This window comes from Corapipo altera, unplaced genomic scaffold, assembly GCF_003945725.1.
Source record: "Corapipo altera isolate COAL_440 unplaced genomic scaffold, ASM394572v1 23, whole genome shotgun sequence".
In the NCBI taxonomy this organism is placed as follows: domain Eukaryota; kingdom Metazoa; phylum Chordata; class Aves; order Passeriformes; family Pipridae; genus Corapipo; species Corapipo altera.
The window spans coordinates 18351499-18370459 of record NW_020884878.1 but is presented as its reverse complement, the minus strand read 5'-3'; the positions used below and the strand labels follow the sequence as shown (position 1 = coordinate 18370459).

Below are 18961 nucleotides of genomic sequence, written 5' to 3'. Positions count from 1 at the left end.
GTCTTCCCACCTGCTGAATGAGGGAGAAATTAGAGGAGATGGAGAAGGAAGATGAGGAAGTGAACCTGTAGTCTAACTGTGGCTCTTCATGGACACAGAATTATAAAAGACCTTTGGAAAGAAGGAAAGTGTCAAGGACACTTCTCTCTATGATTACCTCCACATGGAAAATAGTGGACTGGGGCAAAAAGAGAGCTAAAAGCATTAACAGTTAAAAGGTTAAGAGTGGGGGAGGGATTCAGTGCTGTCCCGAGTTAGGTGATAGTATGCTCTGCATAAAACCTCTCACCTGTTTTATGACAACATCCTTGTCTTGTTCCCAACAAGACAAGTGCCTGCACCACTCTCCCAGGGTCTTTGTCGTAATGGAATTCTTAATTTAAAAAATCTGTTTACCCTAACCCAAGATCATAAACTAAACATAAGAACTGGTGGGTAATCCCAAACCATCCCTATACAGGCTGCTGTGAAATCTACTGACTTAGCACTAGTTTTCTTTATAGTGTATATCACCTGCTCTTCTAGGACTGGATGAGTCAAGAAAAATCTCAGGAAAAATCCACAGTATGAATTTCAAGATGAGCACTAGAGAACTGTGAGGAGCATAGAAATTCTTTAAGTCTCTGGAGCTACCTCAGTTTTCAAGGACTAGGAATCTTATACAGTGTATAAAAAGTTGCATCTGTAAAATATCATCAAGCATCAGAAGAATTACCTGGAGTCACAAAGGATCAGACATCAGTATCGTTAATGAGATTAAATGAAGACTTATTTGGGTCTTCCAGACAGATTAAGCATTGCAACACATGATTGCCATAAGTGGCACCTTTATAGCATTGGCATCTTCAGAACAGAGTAAATTTTCCCCCTGGGAGGTTTCTCGGGCTTCTTAAATTTCAGCGTATGTCACTGAGGCTTATAGTCTGTTCTGAACAGCTCTTTGACTGTTTGCATATGTGCTGTCCTTTTTGTTGAACTGTGGTCATGTACTCAGAGTGTAAAAACTGTCTTTGCTAACCAGGCATAAAAATGCTTGCCAAATGTTTGTTTGCAGCATGTGACTTTCAGCACTCCAAGACCTTGGGTAATAAAGATAGAATAGAATTGATGCACAGTGTGGTCTGAAGATGTGTTGAATCCTAATATGCTTCAGTTATTTATCTGTGCCTAACCTATGGTTAACAGTTGGATTTGGATTGTTTGCAAACTAGAGTTCAGCTTTGGATTTAATTTGTGTTAGAAGGAAGAGCCTACTAACCTGATATGGTTCCTACCCAGGCAGTTTCTGGTACAGTGAAATACGCTGGGTTGTGGGTCTAATTTGCATATGGAGAATCTCTAAATGGATCAGTGCATTGCAGGCTTGTGGTCCTATTTCTACAGGGAGATTAAGCAAGCTGTTCTGGGAGAGGAGTTTTCCATGTGGGCTCAGCAATTGTAGTGCAGAGAAGTGACAAATAAACAAACTGCAGAACCTGAATAAAATTACTTTTTTTTTAATAAGCAGAGAGATACAACTAACTGCCTAGTGAAGAAGGCAGGGAGTAGCATGCACTGGCTGCATCTGTGCAGTAAATTGAGCTATATCAGCCTCCACTTTGCACAGAACTGCACTTGAGTTTGTGTCCTTAACTGTAACAGTAAAGCTTAGATTCTAAACATACAAAAATCAAGACATTGGTGTATGGATCCGCAAGGATGGGTCACGGTTATTTTGTGCTGCATAATGTGTTAGCTTGTACACCTTAATATGAACAGGCGCAGTTGTGTAATGATTGCTGCTGTCAACCAATACATTTGGATCGCCTTCCTTTAACCTATTAGAAAGCTGAGCTGTACCATTCCATTAACATTGTTCGTCCCCCATCCAACCTTTTCATTAGAAGAATGAAGGACAAAACTATATGCCCTTAAAAAGGTGTTCTTGTGAATTTGAAATGTGCTCAGTTGTGATTGCTTATGCATCACTAACCCCCAGAGGCTCAGAATTTGGAGTCCATTTGAGAAAGTGTTAAAAAAGCCTAGGGCCTAGGGAGAGTGCAGTTTGGCATGTGGAGAATAGAGGGAAGGTTGTAGAGCCAAGTGGAGGCTTTTGGGCTTGATATGCCTTGTAGTTTCAGAAAAAAAAGTAGAATTCTTTCGCTGCTCCTGGCCTGTGTATGAAATAGCATCTGATTCCTCATCTCTGTGGGAGTTTGGGAGAGGACAAACACTTCCCAGGCTGTGTGGAAAGACTGAAATAGTATGGGAGATTGTGAGTGGGTGGGCCAGACAGGGACATGCATGGAACAATCTGGAGTTTCAGCCATTCATTACAGTTGCACAGGGAAACCCAGAAGGTGCAAGTCATCCATACTGCACAATACAAAACACTGAGATACTAGCAGTGAAGTACCTTGGCTCAGGTCATGCTCAGAATTAATTTTCTCTGTTTTATATTTTTCTTTCATAAAGGTTTGTCCAGGACAAGAGAGCCCCTTTAAAGAGGCGCCAGTATTGAGTTTTAGGAAAGCAAAGACTCATGTTTGACTAAAAGCACCATTTGCTCCTGTAAAACCCCCAAACTGAAAGGACTGTTTTGAAAAAGTTTAGTGTCTCTCCAAAAGTAGCTCTGGAATGTCTAGTCGCTAGCTAGGTTGATTTCCTACAGCACCCCTGCAAACTTAGTGCCCATCCTCCTGAACACATGCTGGTACATGCTAATACACAGGCACAGCAGATGGATAATGCACCTTTGTTAGGTGGATATGTGTCCCACTAGACTTTGTCATGGGGGGCCAGGTCCTCTGCATGGTGGGAAATCTGCTTTAGCAGGATTTAATGCATCACAGCTTGAAGAATAATAAACCTCCACAAGGAACATAGAAGTGTTTAATTCCTAAAGGACAGGCCTAGTTGAGTCACTTTTGGCCAGGGGCAGTTGGGGGCTTAATGCTTTGTATGTAGCAATCTGGGCAAACTGAGAGAGTGGAGTTTAAGGGTAATTGCTCAATTTTCTGTCCATGTCAACTGGGGAAATGAGCAGCAGCGACTGAGTTCTGTACGGCAGGGAAGCTGCATGAGATGGGAAATGTGAGACTATTGGTGGAATTCAGTATGTGCTATCTGCAGAGCACTGTTTCGTTTTCTGCAGTAGCCAAGAGCTTCTGCCAAGTGCAGACTATTCTTTTTCATGAGGTGGGAGGGAAGACAGGACAATCAAGCTCACATTGAAGGCCTTCCCTTTGCTCCTTTCTCCATCAGGGTATAGAGGGCTTTACTCTGCTTGCATGTCTCTTTCTGGCATGCAGCTACAAAGAGCTGTTTCCTGTTGGGGCAAGAAATGCTGGCATTCCACCCCCTATGCAGCAATCAGCTTTATCCTTCTGTCGAGAACTTTCTTTGTTCTTCCTTTCTTGTCCACCAGTTCTGCACTGCTGAGTTGCACTCCCCTAGATTTCTTTCTCCTCACTACTTTGCCCTTGGATTTTCCTCATCAGCACTCTACAGGAGCTTGTTAGCTGAGGTTGTAATCTCTGTCCCAGCTATTCTTCTCACATAGACTATTGCCCCATCTTCAGAAGTCCCTTTCCACCTTCTCTCTGTTACCCTTGAACAGGGCTTTTCTTGGAAGACTGGTATGAGATGTGTGATTCTCTGTCTATAGGAACAATGGCTTGATATTTTAAAGCAGATAGTGTGTGTGAATGAGACAGCTGATTGAAATGAAAGCCTGACTATGTTACACAGACAAGCCAAACCTGACCTGCAGGTGAGGAAGGCTGCTGGGAGACAGTCACTAGTTCTGTGCCCTCAAGGCAAACCCCCTTCCTGCCTGCTAGGAAGCCTCCTCAGGGAAGCAGAGCTGATGATTAGACCTTTCTATGCAATGTTAAACCTCGGGAAGGACTTCTTACCCTTCTGGCATGTGCCATCAGCTCCTTTGCATTTGAACAGGATGGGAGTCCAGACTCTGTGAACAACAGAGGGGGAAGTGGGCATATGCTGTGGTCCCAACATCGTTCTGGGGAATAGGTCTGTCCAGCAGGTGGGAGATATTCACAGCCATATAATATCCAACACCTCTTGAGCTGCATGAGAATATGCACCAATCAGGATATTGCTCCAAACAGAGCTGAGAATAAAGCACAGTGAGGGTTATGATTGGCTCTATCATTCCTGATAAATTTTGCCAGTTACCTGGTAAACTGCTGTTTTTACAGAGCACACCAAGTGCTGCTGGATCCCAGAGGCCATGAGCTGCAAGGACAGCTGCATTGGCTGAGCATGAGGGTAAGAGAAGGCATAATTTGCAGGAACAGTCAAGGTTATGGCCACTGGGTACTTCATAGGCTCAGAAGGCAGTGATGGAGTGATTTGGGGAGAGCTAAATGGTTGAAAAGTTCTGAGCATCAGTGAAATGGAGACAGAATGAAAAATATAGTGTTTTGGAAGTGGTGTGAATGGGCTGAATAGAAGGTTCTGGGGCAGAGAGGGTCAGTGATTGTTGAGTTTCTGGGATTTTGCATTGTGACTTTGTGTGTGGCTCTGTCAGCACACCACACTCTTCCCCTTGGCTGCTCTTCCAATGTACTACCCCGAGTCTCTGTGCAAGGTCACTGAAGGGCAGACTCCACCGAACCCGATGGTTTACACTGAACTGTTGGTCCAGGCCAGTTTGAACTCCTCCAGTAACTGCTGGTGTTGTGATAGAGAGCCTCTGGTGTTCAAAGAAGGCTCCCTCCTGACAGCCACAGTGGTCAGGGGAGAGCAGAGAATATGTCCCAAGAGATTGTCTGAAGTTCTATTTGAAGCAGCAGACCACTGGCCAAGGGGCAGTGGACACCTTAGTTACAAGGGAGCACACAGCTTTTTGGGGGCTTAAAATCACAGTTTGCGTAAGCATCTTCCATTGCTAAATTCTGCAGTATGGCTGATACACAGTCATATTGGGGCTGTGATTGCTGAGTCCGTAAGTGTAATTGACGGACTAGGTTTACCTAAAATACCCTTTAAGAAAAAGCTCTTGAAAGATGATTACAGAATTGAGACACCATCATTTAAAATTGCCTGAGGCAAACTCCTTTGAAAATTGCAGCAGTGGAGGGACAGAGAGAGAACCGCATACCCTTGATTGTAGTGTCATTCCCTCAGGACTAGTCCCCCCTCCTCCTCAGTTTCTCATCTGATATGAGAGAGAGCAGCAGTAAGATTCCTCATCTGTCTTATGAAAATCCGATTCTTAGTGGCTCTGATCAAACCTGTCTGGCTGTCAGCAGCGGTGGCCTTGTGTGGATGGAAGGAGGCTTCTGAGGAGTCTCTAGATGTGAAAGTGTCATGGGTGCTGCCGATCAAAGAGGCATTTTTTAATAAATATATATAAGAAAAAATAAAAAACCTAAGGATTTAGCACAAAAGAGTTTGTCTTGTTTTTGCAGCGTAACATGAAGAGGATGAAATAGAATCAGACACGCCTGCTCCTGAACATGCTTCCACAGGAGCATCCTGAGATGCTGCTTTCCCTGCCCCAGTAATGTTCTAATGCACAATCTCTCATCTCCAGCATTGCTGAAGAGGGTTTTGTGTTTCTGAGTTCACCAGACCCTCTCAGGGCACCTCATGCCTTCTCATCTGCTGCCCCACTACCTGCTGAGTATGTTTCAGCGGGGGAATACTGCAAAGGAACAGAGGAAAAGAGGAAAACAGATGTTACTCGGAAGGAAGGCAGGCATAGTGCTCTGTCAAGTGGCTATTGGTAAGGATAAGAGTTGTGTTATCACTCTAAATGCTGATAACCTTGGGAATGTGGTGGACTCCAGGTCTTGGGCCTGGCCTCTAGTTTCTCCTGTCTTCTGCTGCTGGTGAACAAACCCATGCATTAAGAGGTTCCTCACTTTTAAGGCCATCAGTGTCTGCTCCTACTTCTTGCACTATACAAGCCATGTGAAGCTATGCTTGTGAAGCCCTGCACTGAGCCCAGCAACTCATCTGACAGGGCTGTTCCATGCCCCATCTCTCCTCACACTTCATAGAGATTTAAACTGGGCAGAGCCTTTGTGTCAGTAGCAGCCTTGGGAACTAGCAGATATGCCTGATGCCTGTTCCCTGCAAGCTGTCAGGTGTGGAAGAAGCGATGCCACACCAGGTAGTCCATGAAAGCACTACACTATTGAAGCAAGTAGAGTGTCTCATGGCCCACCCGACCCCCCCAGCCAGTCATCTGTCTAGCTGAGATGCAATATTATGCAAGGCAAACACATGATCTTTTAAGGCAAGGCTGTAGGGTCAGTACTGAGTCTGCTGCATGACCTTCCCTAGATCCTGTGAATCCTCTGGCACACAGTGCTCACAGTGTGACTTTTCCCATCAGCTTGGCCAGGTTGCGCTGTTACCATTCTCTTCTGAGAAGGATGCTTTGGGACATGGGACACTCAGGTTATCTTCTGCATGTCTCAGCTTTTTAGGCAGTGCCCTGGTAGCTGTGGTACTGCCTGCTTTTCAGTCTACAGTTTTCATCTCCCTCTTGGCTGATCAGGCAGGTGTGCTGTTCTGTGTTGGCCTACTGGTAGGGCAGTTTCAGTCAGGGAAAGGCATCCCTATGAAATTAATGTCCAAGCATCCAAAGAAGTATTCTTTATCCTCTCCAATTGCCTGCTGCTCTCCTGAGAAACCTTCCAAGAGGCTTCAAGCTTGTTTGTGTGTTCAGCAGAAGCTGTCTGTGTCCCTTGTTCTTTATGAGTTTTTGAAGATTTTTTGCCTGTTGCTTTCAATTTTTCTTTTTTTTTTTTTTTTTTTAATTTTCCATTTTTCCACTTACAGAGAAAAAATATTTATTGCATTGAGATGCACTAATTAAAGCCATTTTCTGGTGTTTGGTTACTGAAGTGTTTGATGTCTTTCTGACAAGACCATGAAATGCACACAGTGTCCACAGGGACAAAATTTGCTGAACACGGTGCTTTGTAAATGAGGGGACACAGTGTCGCAGCAGCTCATGAATATGAAACGCCCATGATGCTACCTCAGTGGACTTGGGAACACAGATGAATCCTGTCATGTGCTAAATGAGACCAATTTCTTTCACTTAACTTCATCTTCAATCAGACCTTCCATTTGCCTGTTTAAAATTCCCCAAACGTGATGCAGAAGGTAACAGCATTCAGTAAAACAAAGTTTTGCAGCAGCAGAGATACTGTAATAATTTCAGTTTTACATTTTATGAGCAAGCAACTTAAACTAAAGTTAGTTTCATTCTTATACCTGCTTGGTTACAGGGGACTGCCAGATCCAGAAGCCACTCTTTCTGTTTTCTGGATATGGTGGTGTGTGGACGGGGAGGGCAGCACAGTCCCCCCTACAAGAGTGTCCATTCTGAATTGGTCTTTGAAACACTCACCCAGTTGGGGGAAGTGAATCAGACAATGTGAGATGAAGTGTTTTTTTGGGGTTTTTTTCGGTGTCAGGATGTTGGCTCAGGAGACTTAAAGCAGTTCAGGAAGGAAGCAACCACCACACTGCTGACTAAATGCATGCCTGACCTGGGATATTGTTTCTAGATCCATCTTAGCTACTGATTTATTGCCTGACCTGGAACAGATGCTGTCTGTCCCCATTTATGCTGCCTTGTATCTAACAGAGAACTTAGTTCTTTGGGACAAGGACCAGATCTTGCTATGAGTTTGTAGGATTTTAAGAGACCCACCCTGCAGATGTTGCTACTAAATCAAAAATTAGCCCTGCCTGGGAGGGAAAGTGCAATTCACCAACTTGCAGGAGCAGCTGGGTATTAGATTGGTGCAGGTTCTCCCACCTCCTGCTTGTTGCATTTTGTGGTTGTTAACCTTTGCCTGTCAGTAAGTTATTTGCTAAGAGGTAAAAAAGATGATGATTACTGCATATACTTTAGTATGAACACATAAAGCCCTCCTTTCTTTATGATTTGAAAAGCTGCTGTTCCTTGCCTATTGTTTGACTGTCTGCATGTAGCATGGGTCACCCTCAGTCTTTCCCCTTCATCTTTTCCTCCTACCATTCACACACTTCTGCCTTATGTAATTGGTGCTTTGCCGTAATTTAGTCATGAAGTTCTTTTTGTGTAAGACCTAGCTCAGTTTACTGTTGCAGTAAAAACGTTCTTACTTACATGCTGGAACTTAGATGTTCTGAGACAATCAATTTGGTGCAGTGACTTAACTCCCCAGTCAGCCAACATTTGGTACCGCTGTCTCCTGCCCCACCATAACTTCTCTATGAATACATTCATTTTGGTTTCATTCTTTGTTCACCCTTATTCACCATCATCTGGGAGGTGGAGGGGAGTTTGCATTTGTCATCTAGCACTCACCATTGTGTCATCGTGGTGCTCACTCATCATTGCACGGGCCATTTGTTCACTTCATTGCAGTGACCTGGTGTGTCCTTTTGTGCAGTTATTTCTAAGGTTTGCCTACGTGAGCATGAGAGCCTGGCCAGTAAAGTAGGTGTCAAGGTTCAGCACCAAAAACACAGGTTTATGGAAAATTATCTGAAGCCCCCACACTGAACATGAGAGTTAAAACGTTGATCACAGAGCAAAGCACATAGAGTGGGGGGTTGTAATATAACCTTGTTCTTGGAAAAATGCAGCACAGGACTGGGAGGACATGGTCCCACGAACATTTCTGCGTGTACTAATGTTATATGTAAAACCTCACTGCAGCGAATGGCAATACTAAAAGTACAGCCTTTGCCTACTCTATTGCAGCACGATAGCCTGTGTGCTTCTTTGCCTTGCAGCTGACATAGGCCATGACTTGGCTGTGTTACCACAGCTTACAGGGAAAAAAGATCTGAGTCCCAAGAAGAGCAACAAAAACAATTAGGCAGCTGGAGACTGAGTGAGGGGAAAGGTTGGCTCCTTGGTGATAAACTGAGAACTGAGACACTTTGCAAACTGTACAGAGAGAGAAGGAGGAGGGATTGTGGAGAAGTGGCACCATGGGAATTGGCAGAGGGAAGAGGAAATTATGAGTAACAAGTGAAATAAAGACCCAGATATTTCAGGGCTGATTTGCCACTGATAGCAGTTATCACAGGGAGCTGATATTTTCTTAAAATTTGTCACATTTCCATTCTGTTTCCTGTCAGCTCGACAGTCCTAAAGGGCATTGCTTCTGCCTAGAAATGGGCAAGGCATCCACACTTTGCAGTAAGAATAAGCTTGCGGTGGCCTTTGTTGGAGGGGCTGGCAGGAGCCCCCAGAGCATTTGCAGCTCTTATGTGTGAAATATTTTTAGAGTGTCTATAAAATATCAGAAGCTTGAATTTCTTTTGGAAAGAATTTCTATGTGATCACCTGGATTTTGCTAATATAGAGTGGAGGTCACGCTCTGCAAGGGGTTTAGAAATCTCTCCATGGAATTCAGTGGCAATGAGACAAAATCAGCACTGAAGAACCCAGGAGTATTTGGGAACCTGCAAAATAGAGGGGACATCACTGACCAGGCTCTAAGTTTACAGCTTTTTCTAGTGCAAAAAGAAGTCAACAAAACCAAAACAGAACTTGGAAGAGGAGACTCCAGAAGTAGCTGCCAAAATGAGAACTGAGTGAAGAAATTCAGTTTGCTGCAAACACCTTCCACATTTCTGCTGTCAAAAGAGGATAAGGATCTGACTTTCTCCTGCAACAGGGAATGTGCTTGAGGGGTGAAGACAGCTCTGTTCCCAGGTAGTTCTTAATTTAGTTGTGTTTGCTGAGAAAGATTCATAGTCTCCTGATGAAAAGGATAAATTAGCTCAGGAGAGGTTAGGTGGTTTCTCATTCCCTTGCTCGTTTGCCTGGACATAACAGGGCACATCTGCACAGAGCTTCATTCCCTGCCTTGGACCAGTCTCACCAGTCTGTTCCCTCCTTGGTATTTGTTGCTTATATACAGGGGCTTTCTCCCACATTATTACTGAGCAGGTTTTACTAGCTGCCTCAACTGGTCAATCTGTCCATGGTGATATTTTTGTCCCATAAGTGCATTTTGCTACAAGTTTTACTAAGAGCTGAGAGCCCCTGCAGGGAAGAGCCAGCAGGATAGCAGCTTCTACCAGGTATTGTCCCTTCAACCAGAGGAGGAGAGATCTGCCTGAAATGCCCAGCCACGCACAGGTGAGGCCTTTCTTGCACATGCCTCCTCTATCTCAGACACAGCCTGGGGGGCTGTTGCTGCAGTTTCCCTTTAAATGTCTTTGGGAAGTTTGCTGCAGTTGGAGAGCTGCTTCGCAGGCACCTGCTCCTTGGGTGGCTGGGGAGCTAGAAGGCACAGCTCTGCTGAGGCTGGCCAAGCTGTCACTCCTTTTGCCGTGGCCAGGCTCTTGCGACAGCCCCTGTCCCGCTCAGCCTTCCACCAGGCAGCCAATTAGTGAGAAATCCCACTGGGTGGCCAGCTCTGGATGGCCACCGCGCCAAGGCCCAGGCTGACCTGTGCCCTGCTGCAGCTGGGCCAGAGCTGCCTCCTGGCCAGTGAGTGGGGGAACATGATGGACGTTCAGCAAGGGAGGGCAGCTGAGAGCCTGCACAGCTCTGACAGGCGGCTGGACCAGGGGCTTCTCAGGAAGACTCTGCCCAGAGCCCTCAGCACCATAGGTGGGAATGTCTCTCCAGCTCCTGAATATTCATCTCAGCCTGGGCTAAAAAAAGTGGCAAAGCCAGGCCCAGCTGCCTGCTGCCATCCAGCAGTAGCATGGCCATGCTGTTGGCAGAGCCGGGAGCAGCCTGCTCACTCCAGCACTGAAGGAGCCAGCTCTGCCTGTACACTAGCCAAGTGAAACCTCTTCCCTGAGCCAAACCACCAGCTTCTGCGTGGTCTGTGGGCTAAGGGTCTCTGGAGAGCCTTTGTGGCCTTGAGTCTTTAAAGATGCTCTGTGTTGGGGTACTCTTTTCTTGTTTTGTGCCTCCAGTTACTTTCCCTTCTCTTCCTCTCCTTTTTTACTGTCTAACTTTTTATAATACTTTGTAAAATCACAAACCATACAACACTCTCAGAGCCTTAATCCTTTAGCAGGATTCAGTGTACACTCAGTTCTTCCTCCCCTCCTGAATTCTTTTGTTTGTAGCATCCTTTTTAGCTGGAGTAGCCACAGTCCTTGTGCTGGGAATACCCAGTGACCCTCACCCATTCCAGAGTCACACTGGAAATCATGACAATGCAACTAGATGCATCTTCCTTGGTGTTTATATCTGCTAGACCACTAGCACTTCCTCCCTCAGCCTTCGGGATGGTCACAGGTCTACACAACCTGAGACCCCAGTAGCAGTTTCTTCAACATGCAGTTTTACATAGCTTCTCTCAGTTTCTGCCCCATGTTTCATTTCTAACAGAGTCTTGGTGACTGATGGCTGAGCAAATGATAACACATAAGAAGCAAATTCCTGCCAGCTGATGATGGCAAGTAGGCAGCAGGGTTTAGTGCAAGCAGCTTCTTTCGGCTTCACAGTTGTGTTCAAATGCATGGTCCATGGCCTACAGAGTTCTACCCGTACTGCTCCTCTTGGAAGATTTCTTGTGACCCCAGGCTTCAAACTTTAATTACCTTCTTTTAATATTAAGCAATATATTTTTAATTATTGCTAAATAACTCCTTTGCATTCTCCTTTAATAAGGAACAGGCTGCTTCATATCTGTGAAGCAACGGAACCTTTGTCTTCAGTGAGAGGAGAGCAGAGCAGAGCACAACACTCCTCACTTACTGATGCTGCTTTCTCTTTTTGCAGACATTCCCGTGATCCCTGATTTGGAGGAAGTCCAGGAGGAAGACCTGGCCATGCAAGTGGCAGCTCCCCCCAGGTAAGAGCACTGCCAGGTGCTCTTGAGGCTCTCATCAGCTGTGCGAACAGGCTAGTGAAATTAAACCCATTTTATGCCTCTGGATGTTGGTAGCAGTGCCATTCAGCAGGATTTGGTGCTGTGTTTTGTGGCAGCAAGGCTCCAAGCTGAACAGCGCAAACTTCTTGTTTCCTATTATGCAGAAAAGCAAGTACTGCATATTCTCTCTCTTTATAAAAAACCTACATTAGAATAACATATTTGATATTCAAAAATTAAACTCTCAAAAGTGAGGAATTACTTGATTTAAGGTTGCCTGTATAACCTCAAATGCCTCCTACACATGCATTACCACACACATTTTGATTACATGTGGTCGTAGGCTGCTTTACCCTCCACAGGATATCCTTCTTACTCAAGTGCATAGTTAATTTGCAAAGTACAATCCTGTTGTTTGAAGGTGCTATCAGAGTAGCCTTGGGGTTAGCTCAAGGGAGACCAGAAAGTTTTTAAGAATGAAGGTTTTTGGGGGTTTGTCTTAAACATATGAGGAAAATCTTCTCTGTTGGGTCTATTGCCAAGATCACAGACTGGGATTTCTGTTGACCCTTATTGGGAGGGATGGGATATCTTACTTCTGGCCACAGATGCCTCTCTCACAAGTGTGGAGTAATCATTGTAATTATATAGCTATTAACAAAAGTAATTGACACTTTATAGTAGTAAGTTTAAAATTACTGTGTCTCTCACTAGAGCTCATTTCTTTTTATCTTCTTTTTTTTTTTAATAATGCTGTCTGATCCTCTTGTATTCATAGTTTTCCTGCAATAGAAAAGAGAAGCAGTTTTCCTGGACAAACACAAATAAATTCAATTAATATAGGTCTTTTCTATAGTATTTTATCACCTGTGAAGGCAAGTGTGGTACGACAGCATATCACCCCCCTACACCATGTTTCTCTTGGAATGCTACATTTTAAGATGTCGTATTTGATAGCTCTGACTCAGCTCAGACATGAAAATCACTAAGTCTCTTCTATTTAGTAACTTATATGGTGCTGCTCTCAGAGCCTCCTTTGCTATGGTGCTGGGGCTGTTTGAAGGCTCACTACAGTCCTTCTAGCCATTGCAGCTAGTCTATGGATCTTCTTTTTGGCGTCTAGTTTCTCTGAGGGAGTTCATGGTTGTTCCACATTCTATTTTTATGCATGTGTACAACCTGATACACAGATTTGTCAATGACTGTTCATTTGGTGACTGAGATATGGTTCTGTCTGGGTACATCCATCTCAGAAGTCTACAGGGGTGATGTGGACACTCAAGGTGGGTGTCACCAGACTATTGTTCATGCCACCCTTTTCCTCACATGTGCTTCCACACTGACTGAAGCTTGTTCTTTGACCCTTTCTGGTTGCAGTGTGCAGGTGAACCGAGTGCTGACCTACCAAGACCTGGACAAAGATTTAATGAAGTATGCTGCCTTTCAGACTCTGGTAAGTGAATGTTGCTATGGGTTGACCAGTGTGACTCCCTCTCCTTCCAGGAGCCCATCATCCTCCACTGTGATACTCAGCTGCACGAAATACACACCATTTTGCAATCCAAACTGCTTGCAATCTGACTGTTTGTTCCTCTCTGCTTTGTGACTTTTGTGCTTGTTTGTGTCTGTAAATAATGTGTTATGGTATCTGCTGCTCAGATGAGGCTCCTGCTGTTGTTCTGGACAAAGTATGTGATCCTTATGAGGCAAATGTGCTGATCTCTAGCAAGACCTGTCTGGTTAAATGAGGGTGTCTGCTTTCTCAATGTCTGTAAGACTGACTCTGTGTGTGTTCATAGGATGGGGAGGTAGACCTGAAGCTCCTCACCAAAGTTTTGGCTCCAGAGCATGAACTACAAGAGGTGAGTCTTTCTTTTGTGGAAACACCAACAAGGTAAAAGCTTCTTGTGTGTCTCAGACTGTAATAGTAAGCCTTTGTTGGTGGGGTGGAGAAGAGAGAGCTTGTCCAAGGTGTAAAAGGTTTCATTTACCCAGCAGATGATTTTAAAGATATATAGTGCTTTCTCAGTGTGAGTTTATGGCATCACTATGATTGGCCACCTTCAACATGAAGGAGCTAGTAAGGAAAATGTGAAAGGCCTAGTACTGTCACAGATCCCTGCAGAAACAGTGCTGTGTTGTGTATTGTCCTTTGGTAGCCACCATGAGCTACAGGTGGTTCTACAGAACAGTACAGAGGAACGAAGGCAGAAAGCATTTGGGGTTTGGGTAGAGGGGTTTTAAAGCAGGACAGAACAACCTCAATACAACTGGGTGGGCAGGAGCGCAGGACTTGCAACAAAGGATTTCTGCATCTCTGAACTGCACATGCTTCAGCAGAAGGATGAAAGATTTTTATGGCTCCTCTTTATGACCTGCCAGGGTGTATCTAATGTTAACAAGTATCAAAAAATCTGTCCTTTATGGAATTTTGGAACATAAATAATTCTGTCAACATTTTTAAATTGTAGCAGGAATTCACATTTCATTTTGGCTAGTATTCCTGTTCTAGCCAACTGAATCTGTGATCTCCCTGGTCAGGGCAGTTACCATTTACTTTCTCTCTTCACTGAATGTCTGGCGTTGTTCAGACAACTTTGGGTGTCACCAGTAACATTTCAGCATGTTTGTCTTTTTCCTCTTGGTAGGATGATGTCAGCTGGGATTGGGACCATCTCTTCACAGAGGTGTCCTCAGAACTAGTGACTGAGTGGGACCTGGGACAGTCTGAGAGAGAGGACCACCTCAGTCTGCCATAGAGTACTGGCAGAACAGACATCTCATACATGCATCCCCTGTAAATAGTTTAGCACTTCAATTTTCTATTCACTTGTTTGTATTTGAGACCTTACTTCAGACATGAAAATAAATAGGACCTTGCTTTACAGAAAACTGTCTCGTGAGAAGTTTTGGATATTTTGTAATAAGAATCTTTGTTCTCAAAAGAGATGAAGAATTCTAAACACAATAAAATATTAACTTATGAACAGTCGCTCCACCTCAATAGCAGCTTTACAGATAACTGCAGTGGTTGATCTTTCCTCTGTGGAAACCCAGCCTCCCTGGAGTGGACCATCTTCCAATGGAGTGTGGTTTGCAGTGATGGCTATCAGAGAAGCTTATGGGGGAAATGAACTCTAGCTCAGCCAGACCCAATACACTATGACATCAAGGTTACCATCTTCCTCACAACAGACACCACAAGTTGTCAGGATATCTGGTTTACATTTCATCCAGCAGCCTCCAGCCTTTCCCTGCTAATTTAACCCCTTTGCTGGAACATTACCTCTGTGTTGACTCAGGAAGCATCACCTGTTAAACTGCCAACACCACTTCTTACAGCACCTCTTTTTACCCTGAGGTTTCCCAGCTAAATTCTGACCAGGCATAACCCCATTTAGCTTTTGCAATCACATGAAACCACAGCTTGAATGGAGATCACTTCAGGCAATAGGTAGTTTGCAAAGAAAATACTGTTTATTCCATGTGTGTGAAAGAATGGAGCCTGATGCTCTCAAAAAAGGTAACTCCCTGGTGGGTGTCTCCTTGGAACCAAGTGACCCACTCCTATTTTCATCTAAAGAAAAACCCATTTAGCTGTTAATACCTTATCCCCATAGAACTGTGGTCATTATTTGCAGGAAACAGTAACATTACTTCCTAAGCCAATGTCCTTCAAAGCCTTGTCCCATTGGAGAATCTTGCTGTATACTTTGGGGGGGGGGGCAGTGCAGGTGCTTGGGAGGAAGCTTGCTGTGCTGTTCTTCTTGGCTTGTTTGGTCAGTCTAATAGAGTATGGCATTTCCATTTTTATGACAGCAGGACAGGTCAAATAACTCGCTGTGAATTCAGTACTCTGCAGAATTTCAGATCAGAGTTGATAAACCAGACAACTCTACCAACAAGAGTGGGGTTCCAGTCTGGGGCCACAAAAATGATGGAGGCTTATCTGTCTTAAGGACACACTAAGCTTTTTACGACCAAGAAATCTCCTGTAACTGGAAAACTAGGTGAGACGGAAAGGAAACCAGTGTATGGAGGTTAATCCAAATATCTTTCTCTGAGCAGAGAAACCTGTTTTGGTATGAGCAGAAACTTCCCAGCTGCGCTAGCATCTATTTTTCTGTGACACCTATGGTTCTTGGCCAAAGAGAATTTAGAATGCTTCCTACATTCCAGAAAAAAAAAAAATTAAATTCAGCAAACTAAAATACTTTAGTAAATCAGAGAAACCCAACAAGCCACTCTGAGAGAGAAAAAAATGGGTGCTGTTGGCTACACCCCCTGACTGGGGACCCTGGGTGGGGATACTCTGTGGTGGGAGGCAGGTGTATGTGGGCCAGGTCTGTGTCCAGTCTGGGCCCTTGGGAGCCCCGCAAATACCCCAGCAGAGTTTGAGAGAAGGGCTTGAAAAAAGTGACAGCCTCATATATTTTAAGGCAGGAAGAGGTAGCTTTGATCATTTAGTCTGACCTGCTATAATATAGGCCATGGCAAAATCCAGTGGCTGAGCCTTGCCTGTCTTTTAGAAAGGCAGACAGTAGATTTGAAACTCCTGGTTAGTTTTTAATAGATGATTGCCCTTATGGCTTAAAATCTGCTTTATTTCTAGACTCGGTTTTTGAGTTTCATCTTCTGTTCCCTGAGACTGCTTGCTTTCACCTTTCCAATCAAGCCATGCTGTCAGGTATTTTCTCCTTGCTTCAGTATTTATGTGCACAGTGATCAAGTTGTCTCTTTAATTTCCTTCAATATACTTAATAGACTGAGACTTCTTTCCATGTCTCTTTGATTCTTTCCCCAGCTGGAGAAGGGGAGGTGGGTGTCTGGCTTCTGGCCTTTTTCCAGCAAGCTGTTCTCACCCCCCTTCCTTCCACAGCTATGTTTTGGTTGCAGTCCTGGGAGGATGACTGAGACTTGAGACTTTCTCAAGTCCTGGTGCTGTCAGAGGATGTGCCTTTTACTGCCCTTGTTAAAAGGAAATGATGAGCTGCTTTTGCATGCCCAGGCCAGCTCTTGGCTCACTGATGCACCAGTGCATATTGGCTGTGACAAAGCTGTCTCAGGAATCTTCATTTCTGACAAGTCCCATGGAAAGAGCATGGGAAGGAGGAAATGGCAGGTGTAGCCTGCAAAAGTGTAGCTCTGGTTGAGCCTCAGGTGAGGTGAGAAGCAAGAGCAGTTTTCAAAACAGTGCGTCCAGTTCCTAGGAACTTGGATCAGCCCTTTGAGCTGTGCCTAGCTGAGGCATAGACAGTAATTCCTTGTTGGTCTCCACAGATGCTGTGTCACAGAGGGGTAAAGCAAGGTGCAGTGGTGTGCCCAGGGCTACACAATGAATCTTTGGCAAAATCAGGATTAGAAACAAAGAACCTCAGGTTCCCAATTCAAACAAAGCTTTCATATACCTGGGGAGTGTTTTCTATCTTCATTTCAAAGATGACAATTCAGTGCAGATAGTCTTGTGTCCTGCTTATTCTTTGTTCTGCTCTGTTCATACATTGCTGAGGAAGAGCTATAAACCTGTTGTGTGTGTGTCAACAGCATATTTAGCTCAGTGAGCTGATCTGGGGTGTCTACCCAGGGACTTGCTGGGATTCTGGATGGGTGTAAATATCTACCTGCATATAGTCTCTGGCAGACTCAGCGCTCAATAAAGCAATACTGGGCATATGGCAAGCCTCATCACAGATAAAGTAAAAGAAAGGCATAAAGGAAAAACTAAGTCTAGGTTCTATTAGTTTTAGGAATCTCTGGTTTTGGTTGCAAATATATATGTGATATTTATAGACTTTCTTGGTGAAAATGTCTTTCTAGAGTGCAGTTTGTTGGTGACTGGGAAATATTGGGCTGAGAGAGCTAGGCAGCACTGGAAAAAAATGTAGGAAATAAAAGCTGAAAGAAAGCCAGAGCCAGCAACTTTCCATTAAAGAACTTCTTAAAGGGGCTCTGTCTGGTTGTTTTATTAAGTGTGACAAAGTGATGGGAGGTGGGGGGGGAGCTCCTATGTTAATAAGTTGGGAAGGCACTGCCATTCCTCTCTTCAAAGCATCTCATGGAAAGTGGAATTAATTCATGGCATATGCTCCCAACATCTGCCGCGGTGACCTGGAGTGGTGGAAGTGCAGCGCCAGGCAGTGTGAGCCAGAGCCTGTATTCCCAGCTCCTCTCTCGGGCCTTGTGCGCTGCTGCCTGTGGCTGAACAGGAGAGTGGCGGGGCTGCTCCGGCAGAACACGTGCCCAGCCCCTGCCTGCCTGCTGGCCTGGGTGAGATGGCACAGCCCAGGTCACAGTATTTCTTGCTCTGAAGAAGGAGACATGCTCTAGACTTGGGAGGGAGCAGGGGGTGTTTCGATAGAAAAGAGACCAATTTGAATGGAAACTAATCCATTTTGTCCCAAACATCCTTTATTCCTCCCACAGCATTCCCTGACTGAGTCCTCCCTTCACCAGCCATCTGACTTGTTCTGTGGCTTGCTGTGAGGTTCTGAGTCCTTGGTTTCCCTCTTCTTTCTTTCCCACTGCATCTCTACAGATGATTTGATTCTCTTCGACAGAGAGGACGGAGGTTATATTTGCTGTTAGGTGGGATGTCATTCTCTGTTTAATGGCTCCCGGGAAATAATTTTCCACACCTTGTTTCCCCTTGACTGACCCAGACCACTGCCAAGAGCTGTATCCAGCTAGTACAGGTGGGTGAACTGTATTGTTTCCAGGTTGTGGCAGTCTTTTGTCTGTGCTTCATGATCTGCATGTGAGCTTTCCCTTGGGAAAGGGCACCCAGAGCCAACTCTCCACAGGCTGCTCTTTCTGCAACCACATTCTTCCACCTTTTTGGATGACTGGCTGAGATAATGGGGCACTTTCCTGGCCTGGAGACCTGACAGAGCCAGGAGAAACCGGAGTGGTGGGTGATCTCTAGACAGGGCAGAGATGCCCCACGGTGCTTCTGTGCTCTGCAGCTGCATCTGCAGCTTCTCCCACTTGCCCTTCCTTTTGAAATGTGGCACCCCAGTCCTGGGCTGTGCTGGGATGGTGTGGTGCTGACTGAGGGCCAAGGTAGGGCACATGAGGGATACACAGTTGGCTGCCCTGGTGAGACCAGTCCTCCCAGGACCATACTTTATCTGGGGGATGACCTGCACTCCTTG

At 44.9% G+C, this 18961-nt stretch overlaps 1 protein-coding gene across 3 annotated transcripts in view; it reads left to right on the top strand.

Moving 5' to 3' along the window:
• The window catches only part of IFT43 (intraflagellar transport 43), a 43973-nt gene extending 29171 nt beyond the window's left edge, over positions 1-14802 (top strand). For 2 of the 3 annotated variants that reach the window (XM_027637930.1, XM_027637929.1), the window contains 4 exons: positions 11720-11792; positions 13188-13263; positions 13610-13672; positions 14459-14702. In XM_027637930.1, the coding sequence (XP_027493731.1) occupies positions 11720-11792; positions 13188-13263; positions 13610-13672; positions 14459-14569 (323 nt within the window). In that variant the 3' untranslated portion in view covers positions 14570-14702. Of the gene's footprint in view, positions 1-11719; positions 11793-13187; positions 13264-13609; positions 13673-14458 lie in introns of all 3 variants that reach the window. The other variant, XM_027637931.1, reaches the window with a different exon arrangement.
• The last annotated feature ends 4159 nt before the right edge of the window (positions 14803-18961 follow it).